The following is a 19,379-nucleotide window of genomic DNA, read 5'->3' on the forward strand; positions in this document are numbered from 1 at the left end:
AAAAAACAAGCAAACAAACAGCAACAACAACAAAAGTGAAAACATTATGCTTCAATTTACATTCAGACTCCATAGTTCTCTCTCTGGATGCAAATGACACTTTCCATCCCAAGTCTATTATAATTGCCTTGAATCATGGCATTGTTGAAAAGAGCCAAGTAGAATGGAACTATCGTTTCATTCACATGCACATATTAGTCATAATGAATGTTAGTAATTGTAGGAGCAAGGTGTAGATAGAACACAAAAGTTGGGAGTTGAGAATATTTGAATTTGTAGCCTCAGAGAGTGAATATGCTGTGTAACACAATCTAAATGACTTAACTTCTCTATACCTCACTTTCCTCAACTATAAAACGGAATAAGAGCAATTAACTCACAAGATTGTCATGAAGAACAAATAAGTTCACATATGTAAAATGTTTTGTAAACTATAAAGTGCTATATAAATGCTAGCTACTGCTATTACAGTAAAAGTTAGGAAAAATCGAGTATTTTATGTGAAAATACATTTTTCCAGTTTTACTGCATAATTTATATTAAAAAAATGAAAATGCAATATAAAAACCACACTGCAAGTTTGCAACAAAAGATAAAGTGAACAAATCATGGAGTACAGCCAAGCATTAAAATTTAATTAAAATCAATAGTTTTGCATAATTACTGTTTGTACTTGTTATAATATGCTAATAAAAATTATAAAAATCAGCTTTATATTTATATTTACTTATGCTTATATTTATATTTATTATTTATATTATACTTATATTTAAATATAATCTAAAAATGAGAATAATTTCCATGTTAGTCATTGCAGGTTTTAGATTACTCTCTGGAGATTATTAAAATGGTCAATTAAGGGGCAAAAGTCACAGTGAAATGTAACGGATATATGACTATTGGTGTTATTGAAGCACAGATATTATGATCTCTTAATCCTAGATGATTTGGAGTGGGAGACAGTATTTAAATGAGGGAGGAAAAGGGCAAAAATGGGAGAGATGTATTAAGAAATTTCTGAATGGTGGCCTTTCACGATATTATTTCCTCCAAACCCAAATATTACTTTTATCTTTAAAACATCCTATATTTAAACTTTACTCAGTCCAATATTTGCAAGATTGTTAAAAAAAAAAAAAGCATTTTATGGAATGATTTCATAACTATGAATACTATTAAAGTAGAATTTTTAAATAACAGAAAATACTCACAGCAGCCACAGGGATGAGAATCTCCACAAATAAACCAGCAAGTGCATGTTTAATGTCTTTATCTTTTACTTCAAGGAAATACTGAGCACATTCCTTAAAGAAAAAAAAAAATCTTAAAACAAAGTGATATACACTCTGCTCCTAAATGTATTAAGATTATAGAGATTGTGGAATGGTTTTTACATGTTTACTTCATTTCTCAAGGATATTTCTTTTTTTTTTTTAAAGCATTAATCATTTATTTAGCAGAAAAAAATAAATACTACTGTATAATTTAAAGAAAAACAATGCCCATTCAATCATTCCTTTTTACCCTTAAAGATGAGTGAGAGCACTGATTGATTTATAACATCCTCAGCTGCGCTTAATCCCACTAATATCACGTGCATTTCCACACAGAGAAATTTGATGTTATTATTTCATTATTAGCATGTCATGGTAAAATTGGAAAATGTGACTAGACATGCCTCTAATTCAATAGAAAGGTAAGCAAAATCCCTATATGTGATATTTTTCAATGCTGACATATAAAGATGAGAAAGAAGAAAGAAAAGTCTGCTCCTCAGACTCTAAGAAGCCTCTAAAGCTGTCACAATAAAATTGTCTTTTCCTCTCTAGCTGAAATGTTGTTGATTCATCTAGTAGATTACAATGTGGCCTGATCCTTAGTGATATGCCTAAAGGAAGTATATTAAGAATTTTAGGAACAAGTTGCCAATAATGTTTGCTGGGGAAGGAAGACAGAAATTTTCTTGTTTTTCTTCCATAAGCCATTGAATACTCAAGGCAAAATACAGTGTGTAAAGGAAAACTAAGAGGAAGAGATTAGAAATCATGCAATGCAGGTATCATTTGAAGATTATCCAGTATTGGAAAGTAATACTGGAGAAAAGGAAGCTTAGAAGTTACAGATCAAGATATTAAAACCCAAAGCAGTTAACTCTCACGGATATTTCAGAAATATTAGTAGCATGATAAAACATCTAAGTATACCAAAATTTAAAATAACAGTTATTCTTTATGAAAAAACTTGATTTTCACATTATTGTAGCTCATGGAAGAAAACACAATTATTCTTTCCCTTGCAACTTAGTTCTTAATGGATGGATTTTACACACACACACACACACACACACACACACACACACACATTTTTGCTAAGGCAATTGGGGTTAAGTGACTTGCCCAGGGTCACACAGCTAGGAAGTGTTAAGTGTCTTAGACCATATTTGAACTCAGATACTCAGGCCTGGTGCTCTCCACTGTGCCACCTAGCAGTCCCATGGATATATATATTTTAAAAATTACCTTGGAGAGCAGAAAGGTCAGTTATTAAACTTAATAGTACAATTACCTGCATGAACTGGAATGAGGCTTCAAAGTCTTCTACAGGATACATTTTCACTCGGAAAAATTTCATCCCCATTATTAAACTGATGATACTTTGTACCACATGTGGGCTTTGTTCCTTTTGTCTTAGTTCCTTCAGTTCGGTTACAAATTTCTTCCGTACTGCCTGAAACCTTAGATTAGAGGGAAATTTTAAACTTTTTCTATTTTATGACTGAAATTACAAAAACATAGGATTTTAAGACTGAAATAAAAAGTTATTTATAGTTATAAGTTAATAATCAGAACGTCTCTAGACTCATCACTAATACAAATATAAGAGGCACTCCATGGGGAAAAAAAATTAGCTTATAGGTATACTTATTTTAGGTCAGGTAAAAATGCCTAATTTTGGCAGCTCTGTCTAGTACTTGCCATTGCTTAGTCTTTCCTGCGCTCCACCTTACTTCTGGATTTATCTAATGGCTCACTCCCCCAGATGTCCTGTCAACCTCAGAATCAACACAACCAAAACAGAGCTCATGACCTTGCCTTCTGAAACAAGCCTTAGTCGGCCTTCTTCCGGTTCTTATCCCACATGTGCCCACCTCAGACTGATTTCTGACTCCTCCCTCTCCCACAGGTCCAAATCCAACCTGCTGCCATGCCAGCTCTACTTCCACATGTCATCTCTCCCCTTAGCTCCACTTACATAAACCACCTGCACTAGATGTTCAGCAGCTCGTGCTGGTCCTGCTAGCCTGTATTCAACAGGGCCTCCTAAGTGCTCCCCAGGTTTCTGTCTTTTCCTCTACAAAACACTATCCACACAACTTACAGTGGAGAAGTTCTCCTTCTTTCAAGCTTAAGACAGTTAGGTGGCCATCTGCTTCCTCAAGGATAAAATTACAAACTCCTCAGCCTGGCGAGTAAGGCTCAACTTCAGTATGACGACATTCCACTTTTCTATATTATACTACCCCGCAAACAATTTATTCTTCACCCAACTCACCATTTCTTTTTCTCTGTGGCTTTGCAAAGCCTATCCCGTCTGCCTATACTGTACTCCTGTCATGCTTCTACCATTTAGAACCCTTAGCTTCTTTAAAGGAATAATTCATTCCCTATCTCCTATAGAACGTCTTGATTGAAGTCCAGATTTTTAATTCAAACAATCTCCTCAAATTATTCTTATATAAATATTGCAACCTCACACATTTTTACCAATATATTGGATTACTTGCCATCTAGGAGAGGGAGTGGGAGAAGGGGGAAGGGAGGGAAATTGGAACACAACACTTTGTAAGAATCAATGGTGAAAAATTATCCTTGCATGTTTTGAAAATAAAAAAAATACTGCAACCTCCCCCCTTCTCCTAGTAGCATAGCACACAAGTTCTAAGTTAGCGATGGTTTTTCTTTTTTGTTTTATATCCCCAGTGCTTCCTAGAAGCTTTGCATAAATCTTTGAAACTTATCCAGAGACTTATAATTTTGTTTGTGTGAGAAAACTTCTTATGTGAGAACTCCTCTACTTCACAGTCTTAGAGAGATGCAGAAGGCATTGAGAAATTAAGAGACCCAACCACAATAAGAGTGGTCCATGTTAGAGGCAGGGCTTGAACCCAAGTCAATAAGGTTGATCCTCCATCCAAAGTATTATGTTATCTTATTAACAAATATTAAATGGTGGATTATATAACTGTAAGAAGCCATTGGTCTTGCATCTTAAGAAGAAAGAATATAAATATATTGTATTAACTTAGGGATTACCAGAATTTTGACTTTGCTCTTCACATTTTCAGAGAATATCCAATACTACCTAACCAAACGTCATAATAAAAGCTATTACTACTAAATTATTCTGTTATGTCTTCAACAAAAGTCATCTAGCAATGACTATAAAACCTTCTAATATTTCCCTCTTGACCTTAACAATTGATAAATGCTTGCTTGATTTGAGTAACTGATCCGACTGAAAAACCAGAGGAAATTCTTTATTTGACTTCATTTACATTGATCATATGAGTCAAAGCATGTCAGATTTTACTGGAAAACCATAAAAAAAAAAAAAACAGCTCATTAAAGCCTTTTAAAAATTAAATCTGTATAACATTTTAATTGGTCAGGTATAAGATATAATCTTTAATGTATATGCCTGCTCTTGTCTTTCTGTGTACCAGAAACAGGCAATTAAGCAAAATTAATAGAGAAAGGTGGTCAAGAGTTTATTCTGTATGGATATCATTTACAAATAATCTAATGAACAGAAAAACCAAGTAGCAAAAAGAATAGACTGCATACTAATTTATAATACTACAGAAAAATTCAAAGTGGATCTACATAATTACTAATAATTTTTATTGAAAAGAGTAAAAAAATACTGAAAATTGAATTAAAATGATAAAAAAAAACTTACTTTGATTGAGCAAGAACCCCTATCACTTCTGCATATAAATCTGCAATAATATGCACATTCCCAGTGTTGGTTCCTGAATACCTAAAACGATTAGATATGTAAGAAAATAATAAAAATATTACATAATTTTATTTATATAGTACAATTTTCCACAAATTCTTCTTGCTGTTTTGAAAGCTCAACTAAAGTAGTAAAGCATTAGAAATATCTTTTTTTCACATTTTACCCCTGAATTTTTTAAGAAGAAACACTTTAAATTTGTTTAAGTTTTATTTTTGTTTGTTTTTTTTAAACCCCAAATCAATTTCAAATTATCTTCCAGGACAACCGTAAGGCAAAGATCACAAGATATTCAAAACCCAAAATGAGAATAATAATATATATTGTTTTTGTATCTCTACAACTTAATTTTGAAGCAAGTTTCTCTTTTATTGAGATAACTTTCCCCAGCTGCTGTTAAATTTTTATAAAATATTTACTGTAAATGTTATGCATATCCAACAAGTCTTTTGGACCCAAAAGTTTGATCTATAAAATTACACTCCATATTTGAGTTAATTCAGATAAATATTTGACTTACCCTTCCTTGTGTTTAAAGTGCTTAAAAGCCAAATTTAAAACTTCATGAACTAAAGGATCTGGCACTGGATGAACAGGAATCTAAGAGGAAAAGCATCTAATTTAATAAAGAAAAAAATCCTAATAATTTGTTCAATAGATTATTTCTAATATTTTTATGAAAATTTAATTAAAATCTTCCATCAGAATCTATGCCACACAGGTGATAGTTAATTTGTGCATTTTTTGTACTATTTCATAATGTCCTGGTAGATTTAAGGTTTTTTTGAACTGCTCATTCAGAAATAGTTTTATTCAGAAATTAGCATAATGAACAAAGTGCTGGAATTGGATACAGAAAAGCCATATTCTGATTTTACTATTTATGTGAGCAAGGGGAAATCACTTAAGAGTCTCTATTCTTGCTTCATTGTTTTAAAAAGGAAGATAATTTATACAGGCAGTTCTTACACTTCACAAGATCTTTTGTGAGTATACAAAGAGGTCATTGTGTGTAATGGAGCATCCTCTCAAAATACAGTAAAAATGTTCATTTATCCATATATTAAATCCATTTACAATTCTTACAGAGACTATCACTTTTGGCAATGATATTCCTAAGTTTACTTCATGCTACATAAAAGTATTACTTTTGTTAATTTGTCCTAAGACTATCTTGATCAAATTTCCCCATATTCAGTGATACCACTGAATTCTGGCAACAAATATGTGTTCACCTTATCCATGCTGCTCATGACTTAATACATTTGAATATTATCTGCTTCAGTCTTCCTACTTCCAAACTAAAGAATCCCAATGATTTTTCTGATTTCATGTTGCCATTTTCTGAACACTCTCTAGACATGTTTTCTTTGTTGAGATAAAGTAATCAAAAATTGCATAAAATAATTAATGTATGGATACATTGCAATTGTATTTGTGTCAGGTCATATTATCTGTTTTGTTTCCATCACATTTCTACATAATTTTTTATTTTGGCTATCTGACACAATCTACAATGACTCCTACCTTTCCATGCCTAGTTTCTAAATGACAATTCAGAGCCTTTCATTTCAGAGTTTAAATTTGCGCCACATAAATGCACTACCTTGTGCTTAAGACATAATGAATTATATCTACAAGTCACTTCTCTACTAAATTCAGGAAGTCTTTATCCTAGAGTCTATCCTTATCATGTTGGCTTTTAATTACCCAAAAGTCTGAAGTGCAATCAAGAGGCTTAACTATTTTACAATGTACAACCTTCCTCTAGTACTTTATAAACATATTTTTAAACATTCCTACCATGGATCACTGAAAAACTGGCACATATAAGTTCTTAACTTTTATTTCCTTTTAAGACCATAGAAAAACCCAATTCAATGGTGACTCAATTTTTAAAATAACCATTTACATGCAAACTTATCTATAATCTATCCACTTGTCTATCTACTAATTCTTTCCCAAAAAATTTGAGTTCTTCACAAGTACAACATGGTGCCCCAGGAACCAAGAGCCCCTTACCAGAGGTCTTATGATCACTGGTCACTCATAGTATGGACAGAAGTTTTTAAACATAGGCTGGACTCTAAACTTCTCTGCAATTGTGAAATTCTCTTTGAGTTGTAAAGATCAATGGAGATATATGTGTAAAAGAATAACTATAAAGCACTACATAAATATACTTATAAAACTATTCTCTAATTGTTTTCCCAAGTCACCTCTTAGAAAAATTCAGGGCTAAAGCCTAAATCATTTCCTTTTTGGTTTCTAGACTATGAGTCTTAGAAATCAGTACTTTAAAAGATAATGTTCTATAAGACCACTAAAATCCTATTTTGATATGTCACTGTTATATTGGTAATATACAAACTCTGCAGGCCCTACCCAAGGTAAAAAGCTTGAAAAATAATGGAAAGTATGTCTGTTAGGTCTCTTGTCTAAGTAGTTTAGCGTAGGTTTAAGGGGGAAGAGGAGGGGAAGAAGTCACATGGAAGATTTAAGATCAAATTATACCTTCCAAAACTGACAAACATGGGTTTAACTCATTCATCCAAAATATGCAGCAATTCATTTTAAACAATAAAAGCATGTGAATTTTCTAGAAAAATAGATAAGGAACTGTTAGTGGTGGTCTACTATAGTTAACCCACAGATCCTTTGTTTTTTTCTTCCTCCCCTTTTCTATATCAGCAGGAAGAAATAGTAGTGGGAAGAACCAAGAAAGACATTCTGTAGAAGATGGGATTGAGATGAGACAAGAAAGAAACTAGGGAAATCAGGGATGGAAGTGAGGAGACACAGCAACACAGGGATGAAAAATAGTCAAGACAGTCACAGAAAAAGGAAATATAGTGTCAGGTTTGAGAAACTGCAAATAAACAAGTATAGTTAAAATGCAGAGTACATAAGTGGTAAGAAAGTAGAAAAATGAAAAGGCAGGAAGAGGCCAGCTTAAAAAGAGCTTTAATTGCCAAATAAAGGATTTTCTGGAGATAACAGGGAGTCACTGTAGTACTAAGTGGGATGAAGAGACAGTAGGACTTATGCTGAGTATTGGATAGACTAGAATGGAGAAAGACTCGAGGGAGGGAAAACATTGACAAGAATATTGCAATAGTCTAAAATAGGGTTATTACTGCATGATTATAGAAAAAGACAAGCATATAAGATATGTTGTGAAATTAAAAACAGTAAGATTTGACAACAGATTGAGTATTTCAAAGCAAGAAGAGACTTTAAATATCATCTGCTACAACTCTCTCGTTTTACAAATATGGAAAATGAAGGATAGAAGAAAATAGATTCATCCAAGGTGATAAATAAAATTAGGACAAAGGACAAATCTGACCCACAGATTAGAGGTTTCTTATCTTTGGTAGATTCTCAAAAAGCACAATGTCTGATATACAGAGATAATTCATTCATGCTACAATTTAACCCATCATAATGATATTTTTAAACGTTATGGCAATACTCAGCTAAGCATTTTTAATTATGTTCTATGATTTGCCAGAGCATATTTTTCTACATACTTTATAAAAGTAGTTTTTAGTCATTTAGGATTTACATTATGATCCTAAAGAACATAAGCTCTTTTGAACATCATCTTCAAATAAAATATTTACATTTTTTTATCTAATTCTTCAATGTACTTTTATATATCAGAAGTACTCAATTTAAACAAAAATAAAACAATTTATAACAACTGTAGACTACTGCTCTTACTTGACCCAAAATCAAATTTTTCTTCATTTTGTTTATGTATATCATGTGCAATCAAAGTTAAGGTCTTATTAAAATAAAGTTAGATTAAATTTATGCTTTTTTCTTAATCTCTTAAATTTGAAATCATGTTAAAAGAATATTATGTTGATGTATCACAACTTTTCCAAAAATTTTATTTACTTTTTAGTCCTGTTTGATTTTATTAGCTTTGAAAGCTAATAAAGAAAACCAGTATTTCCTCTATCATTTAAGTCCCCAAATGGGATAGATTTTTTTACAATGTGTAGTTCAGAATGCCAGAGAAAAGTGTTACTGGGGAAGATGGTACACAAGGCTGGATTGAATTATATGATTACTCAAAGCCAGAAAAAATAAAAGAAGAGAAATAATATTCTATAGATCATCTATATATCCTGTACTTCCTACCTTCTGATTCCCCATCAATTATGAACCTGAAGAGATTAAATGCATGGAACCTTAAAGATACAGTCAGTTATATGAGCTGAATGAAGTATTACATATTCTGGTACTTTCCTCCAACAGAGCTAGCTATCTTTAAAACAACAGTATAAAAATAAATATGTTTCAAATTTGGAAGCTGGTGCAAAAGAGAACAAATGTCAATCAACTATCAGACATGTTGGGAAATTAATAACAGCTGTTAAGAATGGATAAAATGTTTTGTTTTCTCATTTATTTTTTCAACGATTGTTTAGCTAATAAAAATAATCTGAAATCTGGTTACCAACCAAAAATAAAAATAGCCTAGAGCACAAGAGCATGGGAATCATTTCCCAAGCACCATTATTAGGACCATTTCAATTAAAGATCCATGATATCACCTATCAGGATATTTCATCCCTAGAATGCTAGGAATCCAACTAAACCAGGGGAAAAAGATCTACCTCAAACTGATGCTACTACCCTTGTGAAAAAGTTTTTGTCTTGACAGCTATTATAACAATTTTAACAGCTCTTACAGAAATGCCCTTTAAAATTTAGCAGTGGAATTTACCAAAAAAATTCAGAATAATGTAATTAACAATTAACTATAGCTTGATGATATGTCACCCTGAAAAACATTTAATTCTATCTGCTCCTTTTTTTTTTACATTCACTAATTTTAAATGCAAACATTTTGTATATTAAAAATGAAGATATTTTGTATTTTTAACCTTTCTCTGAATATTCTTTGAATAACTATCTTTTCAAAAATGTCATTCAAAAAAACAGGTTTTCATATTGGCAACATTCCAAAAAAGTAAGCTGAATGAGAAACCATTAAATTATTTTATATTTCATTACTAAATTTTCAACAGATGCATTTTAATGTCTATATATATATATATAAAAAATCCAGCCATATGGGCACTGTGAAAGAGTAATTGTAAGTGGAAGTTCAAAGGGCATCTGGGAGTATAGGGTTGAACTAACAGGGAGAAAAGCACAGGGGAAGCAAGATTATGTGATGATCAATTATAATGGATTTGTCTCTTTTCGACAATGAAGTGATTCAGGCCAAGTTCAATGGACCTATGATGGAAACAGCCACCTGCATCCAGAGAGAGGATTATGGGAACTGAATATGGATCACAACATAGTATTTTCACCTTTTTAGTTGTTGGTTGTTTGCTTTTTTTTTTCCTCTCTCATTTTTTTTTCTTTTTGATTTGATTTTTCTTGCACAGCATGATAAATGTGGAAATATGTATAGAAGAATTGCACATGTTTAACAAATTCTAGATTACTTGCTGTCTAAGAGAGGGGATAGGGGAAGGCAGAGGAAAAAATTTGAAACACAGGATTTTGCATGTATTTCAAAAATTAAAAGCTATTACAAAAAAGAATTTTAAAATCTGACTTATTTTTAAAAAAGGAAAAAAGTATGTGGATGACAGATTATACTTAAGTCTTAGATACTGGATATATACTTTCGTGAGTAGTGAATATATTTTAGAAGATGAGAGCTTTTATACTAAAAACAATACGATATAAAGACAGGCATAAATTTTATTGCAAAAATTTAAAACAAGAGTTCACAAAAATAAGAACTTACCTGTTTCAGAACTTCTACTAAAACTAAACAAAAAATGAAATCTACAGCTAAATCCCTCCTTTCGAGTAGGTAATCTCTTTCACGCTGCTGTTCATCCCTAAAACAACAGTTCAGAATTATTACAATGAACATTGCAAATGAAAGAAATTCTTAGATACATATTTTTATTGCATGCCTATCTACAAACCAGTATACTTGATATGTTTTTTTAATATGATAAATCACATATCACCTGATTTTTCTTGTGCAGCAAGATAACTGTATAAATAAGTGTGTGTGTATATATATATATAGGATTTAACATATAATTTAACATATTTAACATGTTTTGGACTACCTGCCATCTAGGGGAGGGGATGGAGAAGGAGAATTTGAAACAGGTTTTGTAAGAATCAATGTTGAAAAAATTACCTACACATATGTTTTGTAAATAAAAAGATAGAATAATAAAAAAGAAAAGAAAACCATATCACATGCAGCAAATCTGGTCAGAGTTGTGGCGTCAAGTTTGGAAAGTTTAATAAACAGTTCCTGAATATTCCCAGCTTGATCTGCAACACTATGATACACCTCAATTGATGCAGCAGGAAAGTTCTATCATGTCTCTTTGAATGAGTTGTTTCTCTGGTATCTTAATTCAAATTCCCAAGTTGGTGCTTCTGAATTTAAGCAACAACTACCCTCAAAATAATAAAACAGTCAACTGGCTTTATGACCATAAAAATATACAAGAGCCTTTTCAAGAGCTATTCCTTATGGATCGCTTACTACAAAGATATTCTTTAAAATAGCATATTTGGTAGACATAACAACAACAATAATAACAAAAGCACTTACCCCTTAGATTTTGTGCTAGATCGAGGCCTATATTCATATGATTCATCTTCAGTTCCATTTTGACGTCTATACCAGTCAAACAAGGTGCGAAGTAAGGATGGGAGACAGTGCTCTGCTACTGAGCTCATAGAGCTTATCAACTGAAAAGATGAGATATTTATGATGATTACTAAATACAATATTAAAAATTGTACTTGAGTTCATTAAATACCCTGCCTCCAGTCCTTCTCCTCTCTAATCCATTCCCATATGATTGTCAAACTTCTATACCTTTATATTTTTCAAAAATAAATTTTTTAAACATTCTTTAAAAAAATTTGAGTTTCCCTCTTGTCTGCATTGAGAAGGCAAGAAATGAATTATACATGTGAAATTCTTGCAAAACGTATTTCCAAATTAGCCATGCTACAGGAAATAAAAAAGCAAGAAAAATAAAGAAAGTGAATTATGCTCCAAACTGCACTTATACTTTTTCAATTCCTTCTTTGGAGCTAGATAGCATTTTTCATTCTAAATTCTTTGCAATTGTCTTGGATCACTGCACTGGCAAGTCATTCATAGAAGATCAACATACAATATTGTTAATACTGTCTACAATGCTCTCCTGATTCTGCTCATTTTATTCTGCATTAGTTTATACAAGTCTTCCCAGATTTTATTAAAACCTATATGTCATTTCTTAGAGCACAATAATATTCCATAACAACCACATGTCACAACTTGTTTAGCCTTTCTCCAATTGATGGAAATCCCCTCAGTTTCCAATTCTTTACTACTACTAAAAGAGCTACTATAAATATTTTTATACAAATAAGTCCTTTTCCTTTTTGTTTTTTAATCTCTTTGGGATACAAGCCTAGTAGTGATATTGCTAGACCAAAGAAATATATATAGTTTTATTGTTTTTGGACATAATTCCAGATTCAACTCTCTAGAATGGATGGATCAGTTTATAACTCCAAGGTACAAAAATCCCAATTTTCACAATCTCTCCAACATTTCTCATTTTCCTTTTCTGTCATTTAGTGCATTTTTTTAAATGTGACTATTGATAACTTTGATTTCTTCTGAAAAATGCCTGTTCAAGACAATTTTCAGATAAATTAAAGCCATTTCTAGTTACGTGAAAAAATGCTCTGTATCACTATTGATTAGAGAAATGCAAATTCGGACAACTCTGAGGCACCACCTCACATTCTCAGATTGGCTAAGATGACAGGAAAAGATAATGATAAATGTTAAAGGGGATGTGGGAAAATTGGAACACTAATGCATTGCTGGTAGAGTTATGAACTGATTCAACTCTTCTGGAGAGCAATGTGAAACCATGCCCAAAGGGCTATCAAACTGTGCATGCCCTTTGATCCAGCAGTGTCTCTACTCTACTACAGTGTCTAAAGAGATCATTAGAAAGGATCCACATGTGCAAAAATTTTTGGTGCAGCCCTTTTTGTAGTGGTAAAGAACTGGAAATGTAGTGGATGTCCATCAATTGGGGAATGATTAAATAAGTTATGATATATGAATGTAATGGAATATTGTCGTTCTGTAAGAAATGATGAGCAGGCTGCTTTCAGAAAAGCCTGGACAGACTTATATGAACTAATGCTGAGGGAAGTAAGTTGAACCAAGAGAACATCATACACAGCAACAAGATTATATGATGATCTTTTTTTTTTTTTTAAACAATGGGATTGAAGCCAAATTCAATAGACTTGTGAAGAAAAGAGCCATCTGCATTCAAAGAGAACTATGAGTGAGTGTGGATCAAAGTATAGTATTTTTACTTTTTTGTTGTTGCTATTGTTTGCGTGCTTGCTTTTTTTTCTTTCTCATTTTTTTCCTCTTTTGATCTGATCTTTCTTGCACAGCATGATGAATATAAGAATATGTTTAGAAGTTTAACCTAGATCAGACTGCTTGCTGTCTGGAGAAAGGGGAGAAGGGGAGGGAGAAAAATTTGGAATACAAGGATTTGCAAAGGTGAATATTGAAAACTATCCTTGCACGTTTTTGGAAAAATAAAATATTATTAATTAAGAAAAGAGAAACTATCTGCTCATAACCTTTGATCATATCAATTGAGGAATAGTTCTTTTTTAAGTAAATCTGGCTCAGTTTCCAATATATTTGAGAAATGAGGCCTCTAGTTAAGAAACCTCCAATTGTTTCACCATTTTCTGCTTTCCTTCTAATTTTGGCTACATTTGTTTTGTTTTTGAAAAATCTTTTTACTTAATGGAATCTAAACTAGCCATTTATCTTCCCATGACCTTCATTATATCACTATATTTGGTTATAAATTCTTTTCTTATCCATAGATCTAATAAATAAAAATTTCCATGCTCCCCTAATTTATTTATGTCATCACTCTTCCATATCTAAACCATGTGCCTATTATGACCTTAGCTTGATATAAGATGTTGAGCTACACCTATTTTCTGCCAAACCACTCTTCATTTTTTCCAGCAATTTTTATCAAATAGTGAGTTCTTGTCCCCAAAGCTTGAACCTTTTAGTTTATTCAACACTTGATCATTATAATCATATACTACTGTTTCTTATGTACCTAATCTATCTACCAATCCTCCACTCCATTTATTAGGCAGTACCAAATTATTTTCATGATATCACTTTGTAATATGTTTTGAAGTCTAGTACTGCTAGGTTACTTTTCTACAAATTTTACCCCACTGATTCCCTTAATATTTTTGACCTCTTGTTCTTCCAGATGAATCTTATTTTTTCAGGCTCTAAGAATTTTGGTAGTTTGTTATGGTACTAAATAAATCAACTAATTTAAGTAGAACTGTCATTTTTATTATGTTACCTTGGTCTACCCCCAAGTAATTAATAGTTCTCACTTCTCTAGCTCTCAAACTGGTATTCCTAAAATACAAATCTCACGACATAACTTCCCCATTCAAGAAGCTCCAATGGTGCACAAATATTGAATCTTTGGCATTCAGAACATTCCATAATCTTGTTCCTGTCCATCTGGCTGATTTCATTATATATTGCTCTCTTGCATACCCTCTAGGGACCAGTCAAATCAGCCCATTTGCCTTTTCCCCATTCATGAAAGCCCTTTTACGGACCATTCTTTCTCCTTTGACTTCTCTGAATCCAGAACTAGAGCTCAACTTGAACACCCTCTCCTACCCATAGCCCTTCTGAATTGTTTTTGCTGCTAGAACATTCTCATGCCATTGGTTTGGAAATATTTTGTATCTGTGAACAAATTGCTTCCTTTGATAGGCAATAACCTGGACAGTAAGAAATGTCTCTCTCTCTCTCCTTTTATGTAGCCCAATACTAAATTCAGTTTCTGTAACAATTTTAATAAATACTTAGTGACTGATTGATCATGTACCCCCTACACCTTTTCTCCTCAAAGCTAAATATGCTTCAGTAGCTTCAGTTTGATCCTCTTAGGGTATGATGTGACTATCTGCAACATCTTTCACCTATATCCTCTTGACACCCCTTCCAGCTTATCAAAATAATTTTTAAAATGTAGAGAACAGAACAAAATACTCTAGGATACAATTGACCAAAACAAACAGAACTTTCTTAGGAACATCCCAGTATTAGGAATTATGCTAATTTTACACAGCCTGGTTGCCATATCACAGTAATGACTAATAGCAGTCTAGAAAAACCTCTAATATCTAGCCATACACAATCAGTTCAATTTTACTTATACTATTGATCTTTTTAGTCCAAGTTTTTCCATTTGTATCAACTATAATTCATCGTAAAATATTAAGACCAACATTCAAGCTTATTAAGACCTTTTTGAATTTCTGCCATTGAATTAGCTGTCACTTAAAATGTTATGATTTCTAAAAATGCAATCATTTCATCTTCAGTGCCTGCATACTGATAAGAAAACTAAGGACCACACTTCAAGTGACTTGCACAAGGTTATGGAGATAATAAGTAAGCTGTGACATATTTAAGAGCTCTGATTCTGAATCCAGCGTACTACTTTCACTTTATCACAATGAAATACTGTGTTACAAATGTCCAGTTTCAGCTTTAAAACTAATATTCTCACAATGATGTTATATGCCTGAATCAAGAACACTATGATTTTTGGAAAATTTTTGGAAACCCTTATTCAAAAAGGCTAAAGAAAGACAAATGACACACGTCAGCAAGGATGAGAAAGGTAATCAATGATGACTTTGCACAAGTGACATTAAAAAGTCATTAAGAACATGAACCGGAAAAGGATGTGACCAATCACAAAGAGAATGTGAAATAAAATATGGGATTGTAAAGCCATTATGATATTTGGAGTTAAACTGTTTTATGTATGGGAAAGATAGAAGTCAGCAACAGATTTAAACTACATTGTTATGTTTTGCTTAAAAAATGTTGACATTAATTAGCATTTCCTAAATACATAGTGATAGTAAGTAGAAGTATTTCAAGCTTGCTGTGTAGAAGCAAAATGCTAATCTATTATTCTGAAAGCATTATAAACAATAAATGCACAATCAAAAGTAGAGTTAGTAAAGAAATAAGAAAATAACTAGAAATTGTTAATAAAACTATAATGATGTTCACTGGAGGGAAATAATGTGTATCACAAATTCAATAAAATTTTGACATTAAGTGTAAGTGAAATATAAAGAAAACTAGACAGAAGTACAACAATATTATCTATCATTGGGGGAGGACTAATATACAGTTCTGACTCCCTATCATTTAGAAAAACTGGGTGGAAAAAAAAAGACAAAATGTTTAAAGGTTAGACTAAAGTTATTGAAAGTTTACATAAGGAGAGAATGAGAACTAAAATTATGTCATCTGAAAATAAAAACCCCAAAAGTAATGCCAAATACAACTCAGTAACTTTCCAGTTATTCTAAACAGTGGCAGGAATTAGAGAATCCATTTTAATTGCAATCAACATACAGCTTAAGCAGAGAATGCTCTGGTTACTGCTAGAAATTGAGTTCTCTGTAGAATGAAATCTCTCAGTTAATATATAAGAACACTTCAAGAATTAATGTATAATTCAAACAAAGATAAAATTAGGAATTTGCTAAAGCTGAATTTAATTACATCTGGTCATCAGATATTCTGGCCTTAGGAAAATTGTCATTGCTAAAATCAACCTACCTGATCAAACTGAAGATCTTCACCCCTTTGAAGAGATCTAGATAATAACTTTTCCTAAAATGTAAGAAAAAAATTTTAGTAAAAATACATATAATGACAAATTAAATGATAATTTCATGATATGGGCAGGGGAACTTCATTCCATAAATTCCAAAGGACTTATCTTCAGATACATAGTAAGATAGAACAGAGCAACCGCAATCCCATCCCATCCCACCCCCAGAGTAAACTCTGAAGTCACAAATACAAATACTATATGTAAAAAGAAATTATCAACTTTCAAAATGCAAAAAGGTCAACAAATAGATTTAAATATGCAGTATTAAACAATAATTTAGGAGCAATAAACAAGCAAGTTTGAAACCAAATATATCCAAAGAAAATTCAGCACTCAAGGAACTATTACCATATATTGAAAATGTACCCAAAAGAGGGAGGGATTTCAATAATGAAGAATCCTGGGAGTTTCCTATACCAAATGACATAGTACAGTCTCTATTACTATGCATATACGAAATTAAATTGCTATATATTTTTCTAATGTTTTGTCTCTCTCATAACTCCCAGAGAACCAGCCAACAAAGCATAGAGGAGAAAATAGAGCAAAACTAACCAAGACATCAGATAAGAATGCAATGTACATATTTACTAATAATCTATACCATCCAATATCTATCTACAATCCCCCAAAATATGCAAAGGGTGAGGGGTTGGCTGTCTTTTTATATCTCATCTTTTAGGTTAAGTTTGGTCATTATAATTTTACAATATTCCATTTAAATTGTCATGTATTGTTATTTATATTTACATTGTTATAGTCATTATGGTTAATATTTTACCACATATGCTTATTATTCTTTACAGCAGTTCATTCAAGGCTTCCCATGGATTTCATTATATTAACTTTTTCTTATTTGAACTGTAATAAATCATTGCTTATTCCAAGATATTTATTCTCCTTGAATTTTTTCCCTCAGAGACTTTGTCATTTTAATTACTTAAATAATTTCTTCCAGATTCTCTTACACTTCTTATGAAATTGTGCTCTTCTATGTTTACCCCTTGGGCATCTCTTCATCCATCTTATTTTTTTCATAGTATTTAATGTCCTTGTCTATTTACTATTATCCCTAGTCTTAATGTTGACTTGGGATCCTAGATCAGATCTTCAGCCACTTGCCCGTGTCTTAGATGGAGGTTGAGAAATGATCTAAGTTTCTAGGACTATTAATGCTGGTTTCTTACCTCCCTTGGTATGCCTGTGCTCAAATGTCCACTGACCCAGATTGGAACTCTAAAGTTGGCCATTCTGAGGGAAGGTTCTATTTTGTGCTTCTGTCCTTCCTGGGACTTCCCTAGCCATGATACAATGTATATAAGGGAATTGAGCTGCTTTATAATTGTTCATGCTGCCACCTAAACCAGAACTCATTTCCACAGTAATATTCCATTATATTCAGGTACCAAGACAGTCAACAAAAGTTTATTAAATATTTAAATGTGAATCAAGCTTATGTTAAAGAGGAAATTGATAAAAATATATTATTAGTAATTGATGTGTTACTGTCAAATGTTTGAATCAGTAAATTAAGATCTTAGGCTGATTTGTGCTTTCCCACAAAAAAGGTAATGTATTTTATGTTCCTTGATGTCCTCATTTTAGCAATCTCATGCCAGCTTTCTGTTTCACAACTTTTGTTTTTCATTTCTTTGAGCTACTTGTGATTCTCAGACAACCAAAAATATTTCACAGTCTGCTTCTTTGAGGATTCTCTCTCTGTGTTAATTTCTATGCTTCACAAGGCTCTGGATTTGACTGATTTAGAATTGTTGCATTTTTTAATGAGTGTACCATTGCATCATTATAATACCTCAATTTCTTGAATTTTTCTATCATTTGCTAGTTAAAAAATCAGAAATTCTTGATATACTTTAATTTTCTAAATTTTCAGATGTATGTTTCTTTGTTGCCTTTCATTGAAAAATAAATACTGTGCTCAGGTTTTTTGTCCTATGTACTAGTCAAATATCATGGCAATCTTTCAAGGTTTTCCCACAGACTTTCAATAACTCTCTCAGGTCACTTCTGCCAGGATGATATTTGATGTCAGTCTTCAGGAATATTAGATGATAACTCCATTTTCTTAATGGGATAAATTTCTTTTATCTATTCTGATCTTTTCAAACAGAAGAAAAATTTTAAATTTCAAATATAAGAAAAAAGTTAAGATGTGAAACTGTTAATCTCTATTACATTTAGCATTTTCATTATCACTAGTTTCTCTCTTACCTCCAGTAAGAAATAAACACATATTCCATACAAACACACACATACATAGATGTAAGTATGTATATAAAACAAACAGTCATGCAAACAAGTCCATACATCTGCCATGTCCCAAAACACACTTCATTCTGAATCTTGTACCTATCACACCACCCTCCCAGGAAGGAGGGAGCATGCTTCATCACTGATCTTATATCTTTTTCTTTATAATGCTGTTATTGCCATCCAAAACATTATTCTGGCTCTGCTCATTTAAATCTTCATTAGTTCACCCAAATCCTCCCTGGTTTCTCAATTTTTATGGTACACTAATACAACATT

The 19,379-nt window shown here is 32.1% G+C and overlaps 1 protein-coding gene across 1 annotated transcript in view; it reads right to left on the bottom strand.

Annotated features, from left to right (window-relative positions):
• Positions 1-19,379, bottom strand: part of FRYL (FRY like transcription coactivator) — a 195,019-nt gene that overhangs the window by 129,201 nt on the left and 46,439 nt on the right. Inside the window, exons 3-9 of the mRNA XM_051965725.1 lie at positions 16,772-16,825; positions 11,639-11,778; positions 10,802-10,898; positions 5,540-5,619; positions 4,960-5,040; positions 2,566-2,734; positions 1,212-1,304 (exon numbers count right to left, since the gene is read on the bottom strand). Of these exons, the coding sequence (XP_051821685.1) occupies positions 1,212-1,304; positions 2,566-2,734; positions 4,960-5,040; positions 5,540-5,619; positions 10,802-10,898; positions 11,639-11,778; positions 16,772-16,825 (714 nt within the window). The remainder of the gene's footprint in view (positions 1-1,211; positions 1,305-2,565; positions 2,735-4,959; positions 5,041-5,539; positions 5,620-10,801; positions 10,899-11,638; positions 11,779-16,771; positions 16,826-19,379) is intronic.

The sequence above is a fragment of the Antechinus flavipes genome, chromosome 6, assembly GCF_016432865.1.
Source record: "Antechinus flavipes isolate AdamAnt ecotype Samford, QLD, Australia chromosome 6, AdamAnt_v2, whole genome shotgun sequence".
NCBI lineage: Eukaryota > Metazoa > Chordata > Mammalia > Dasyuromorphia > Dasyuridae > Antechinus > Antechinus flavipes.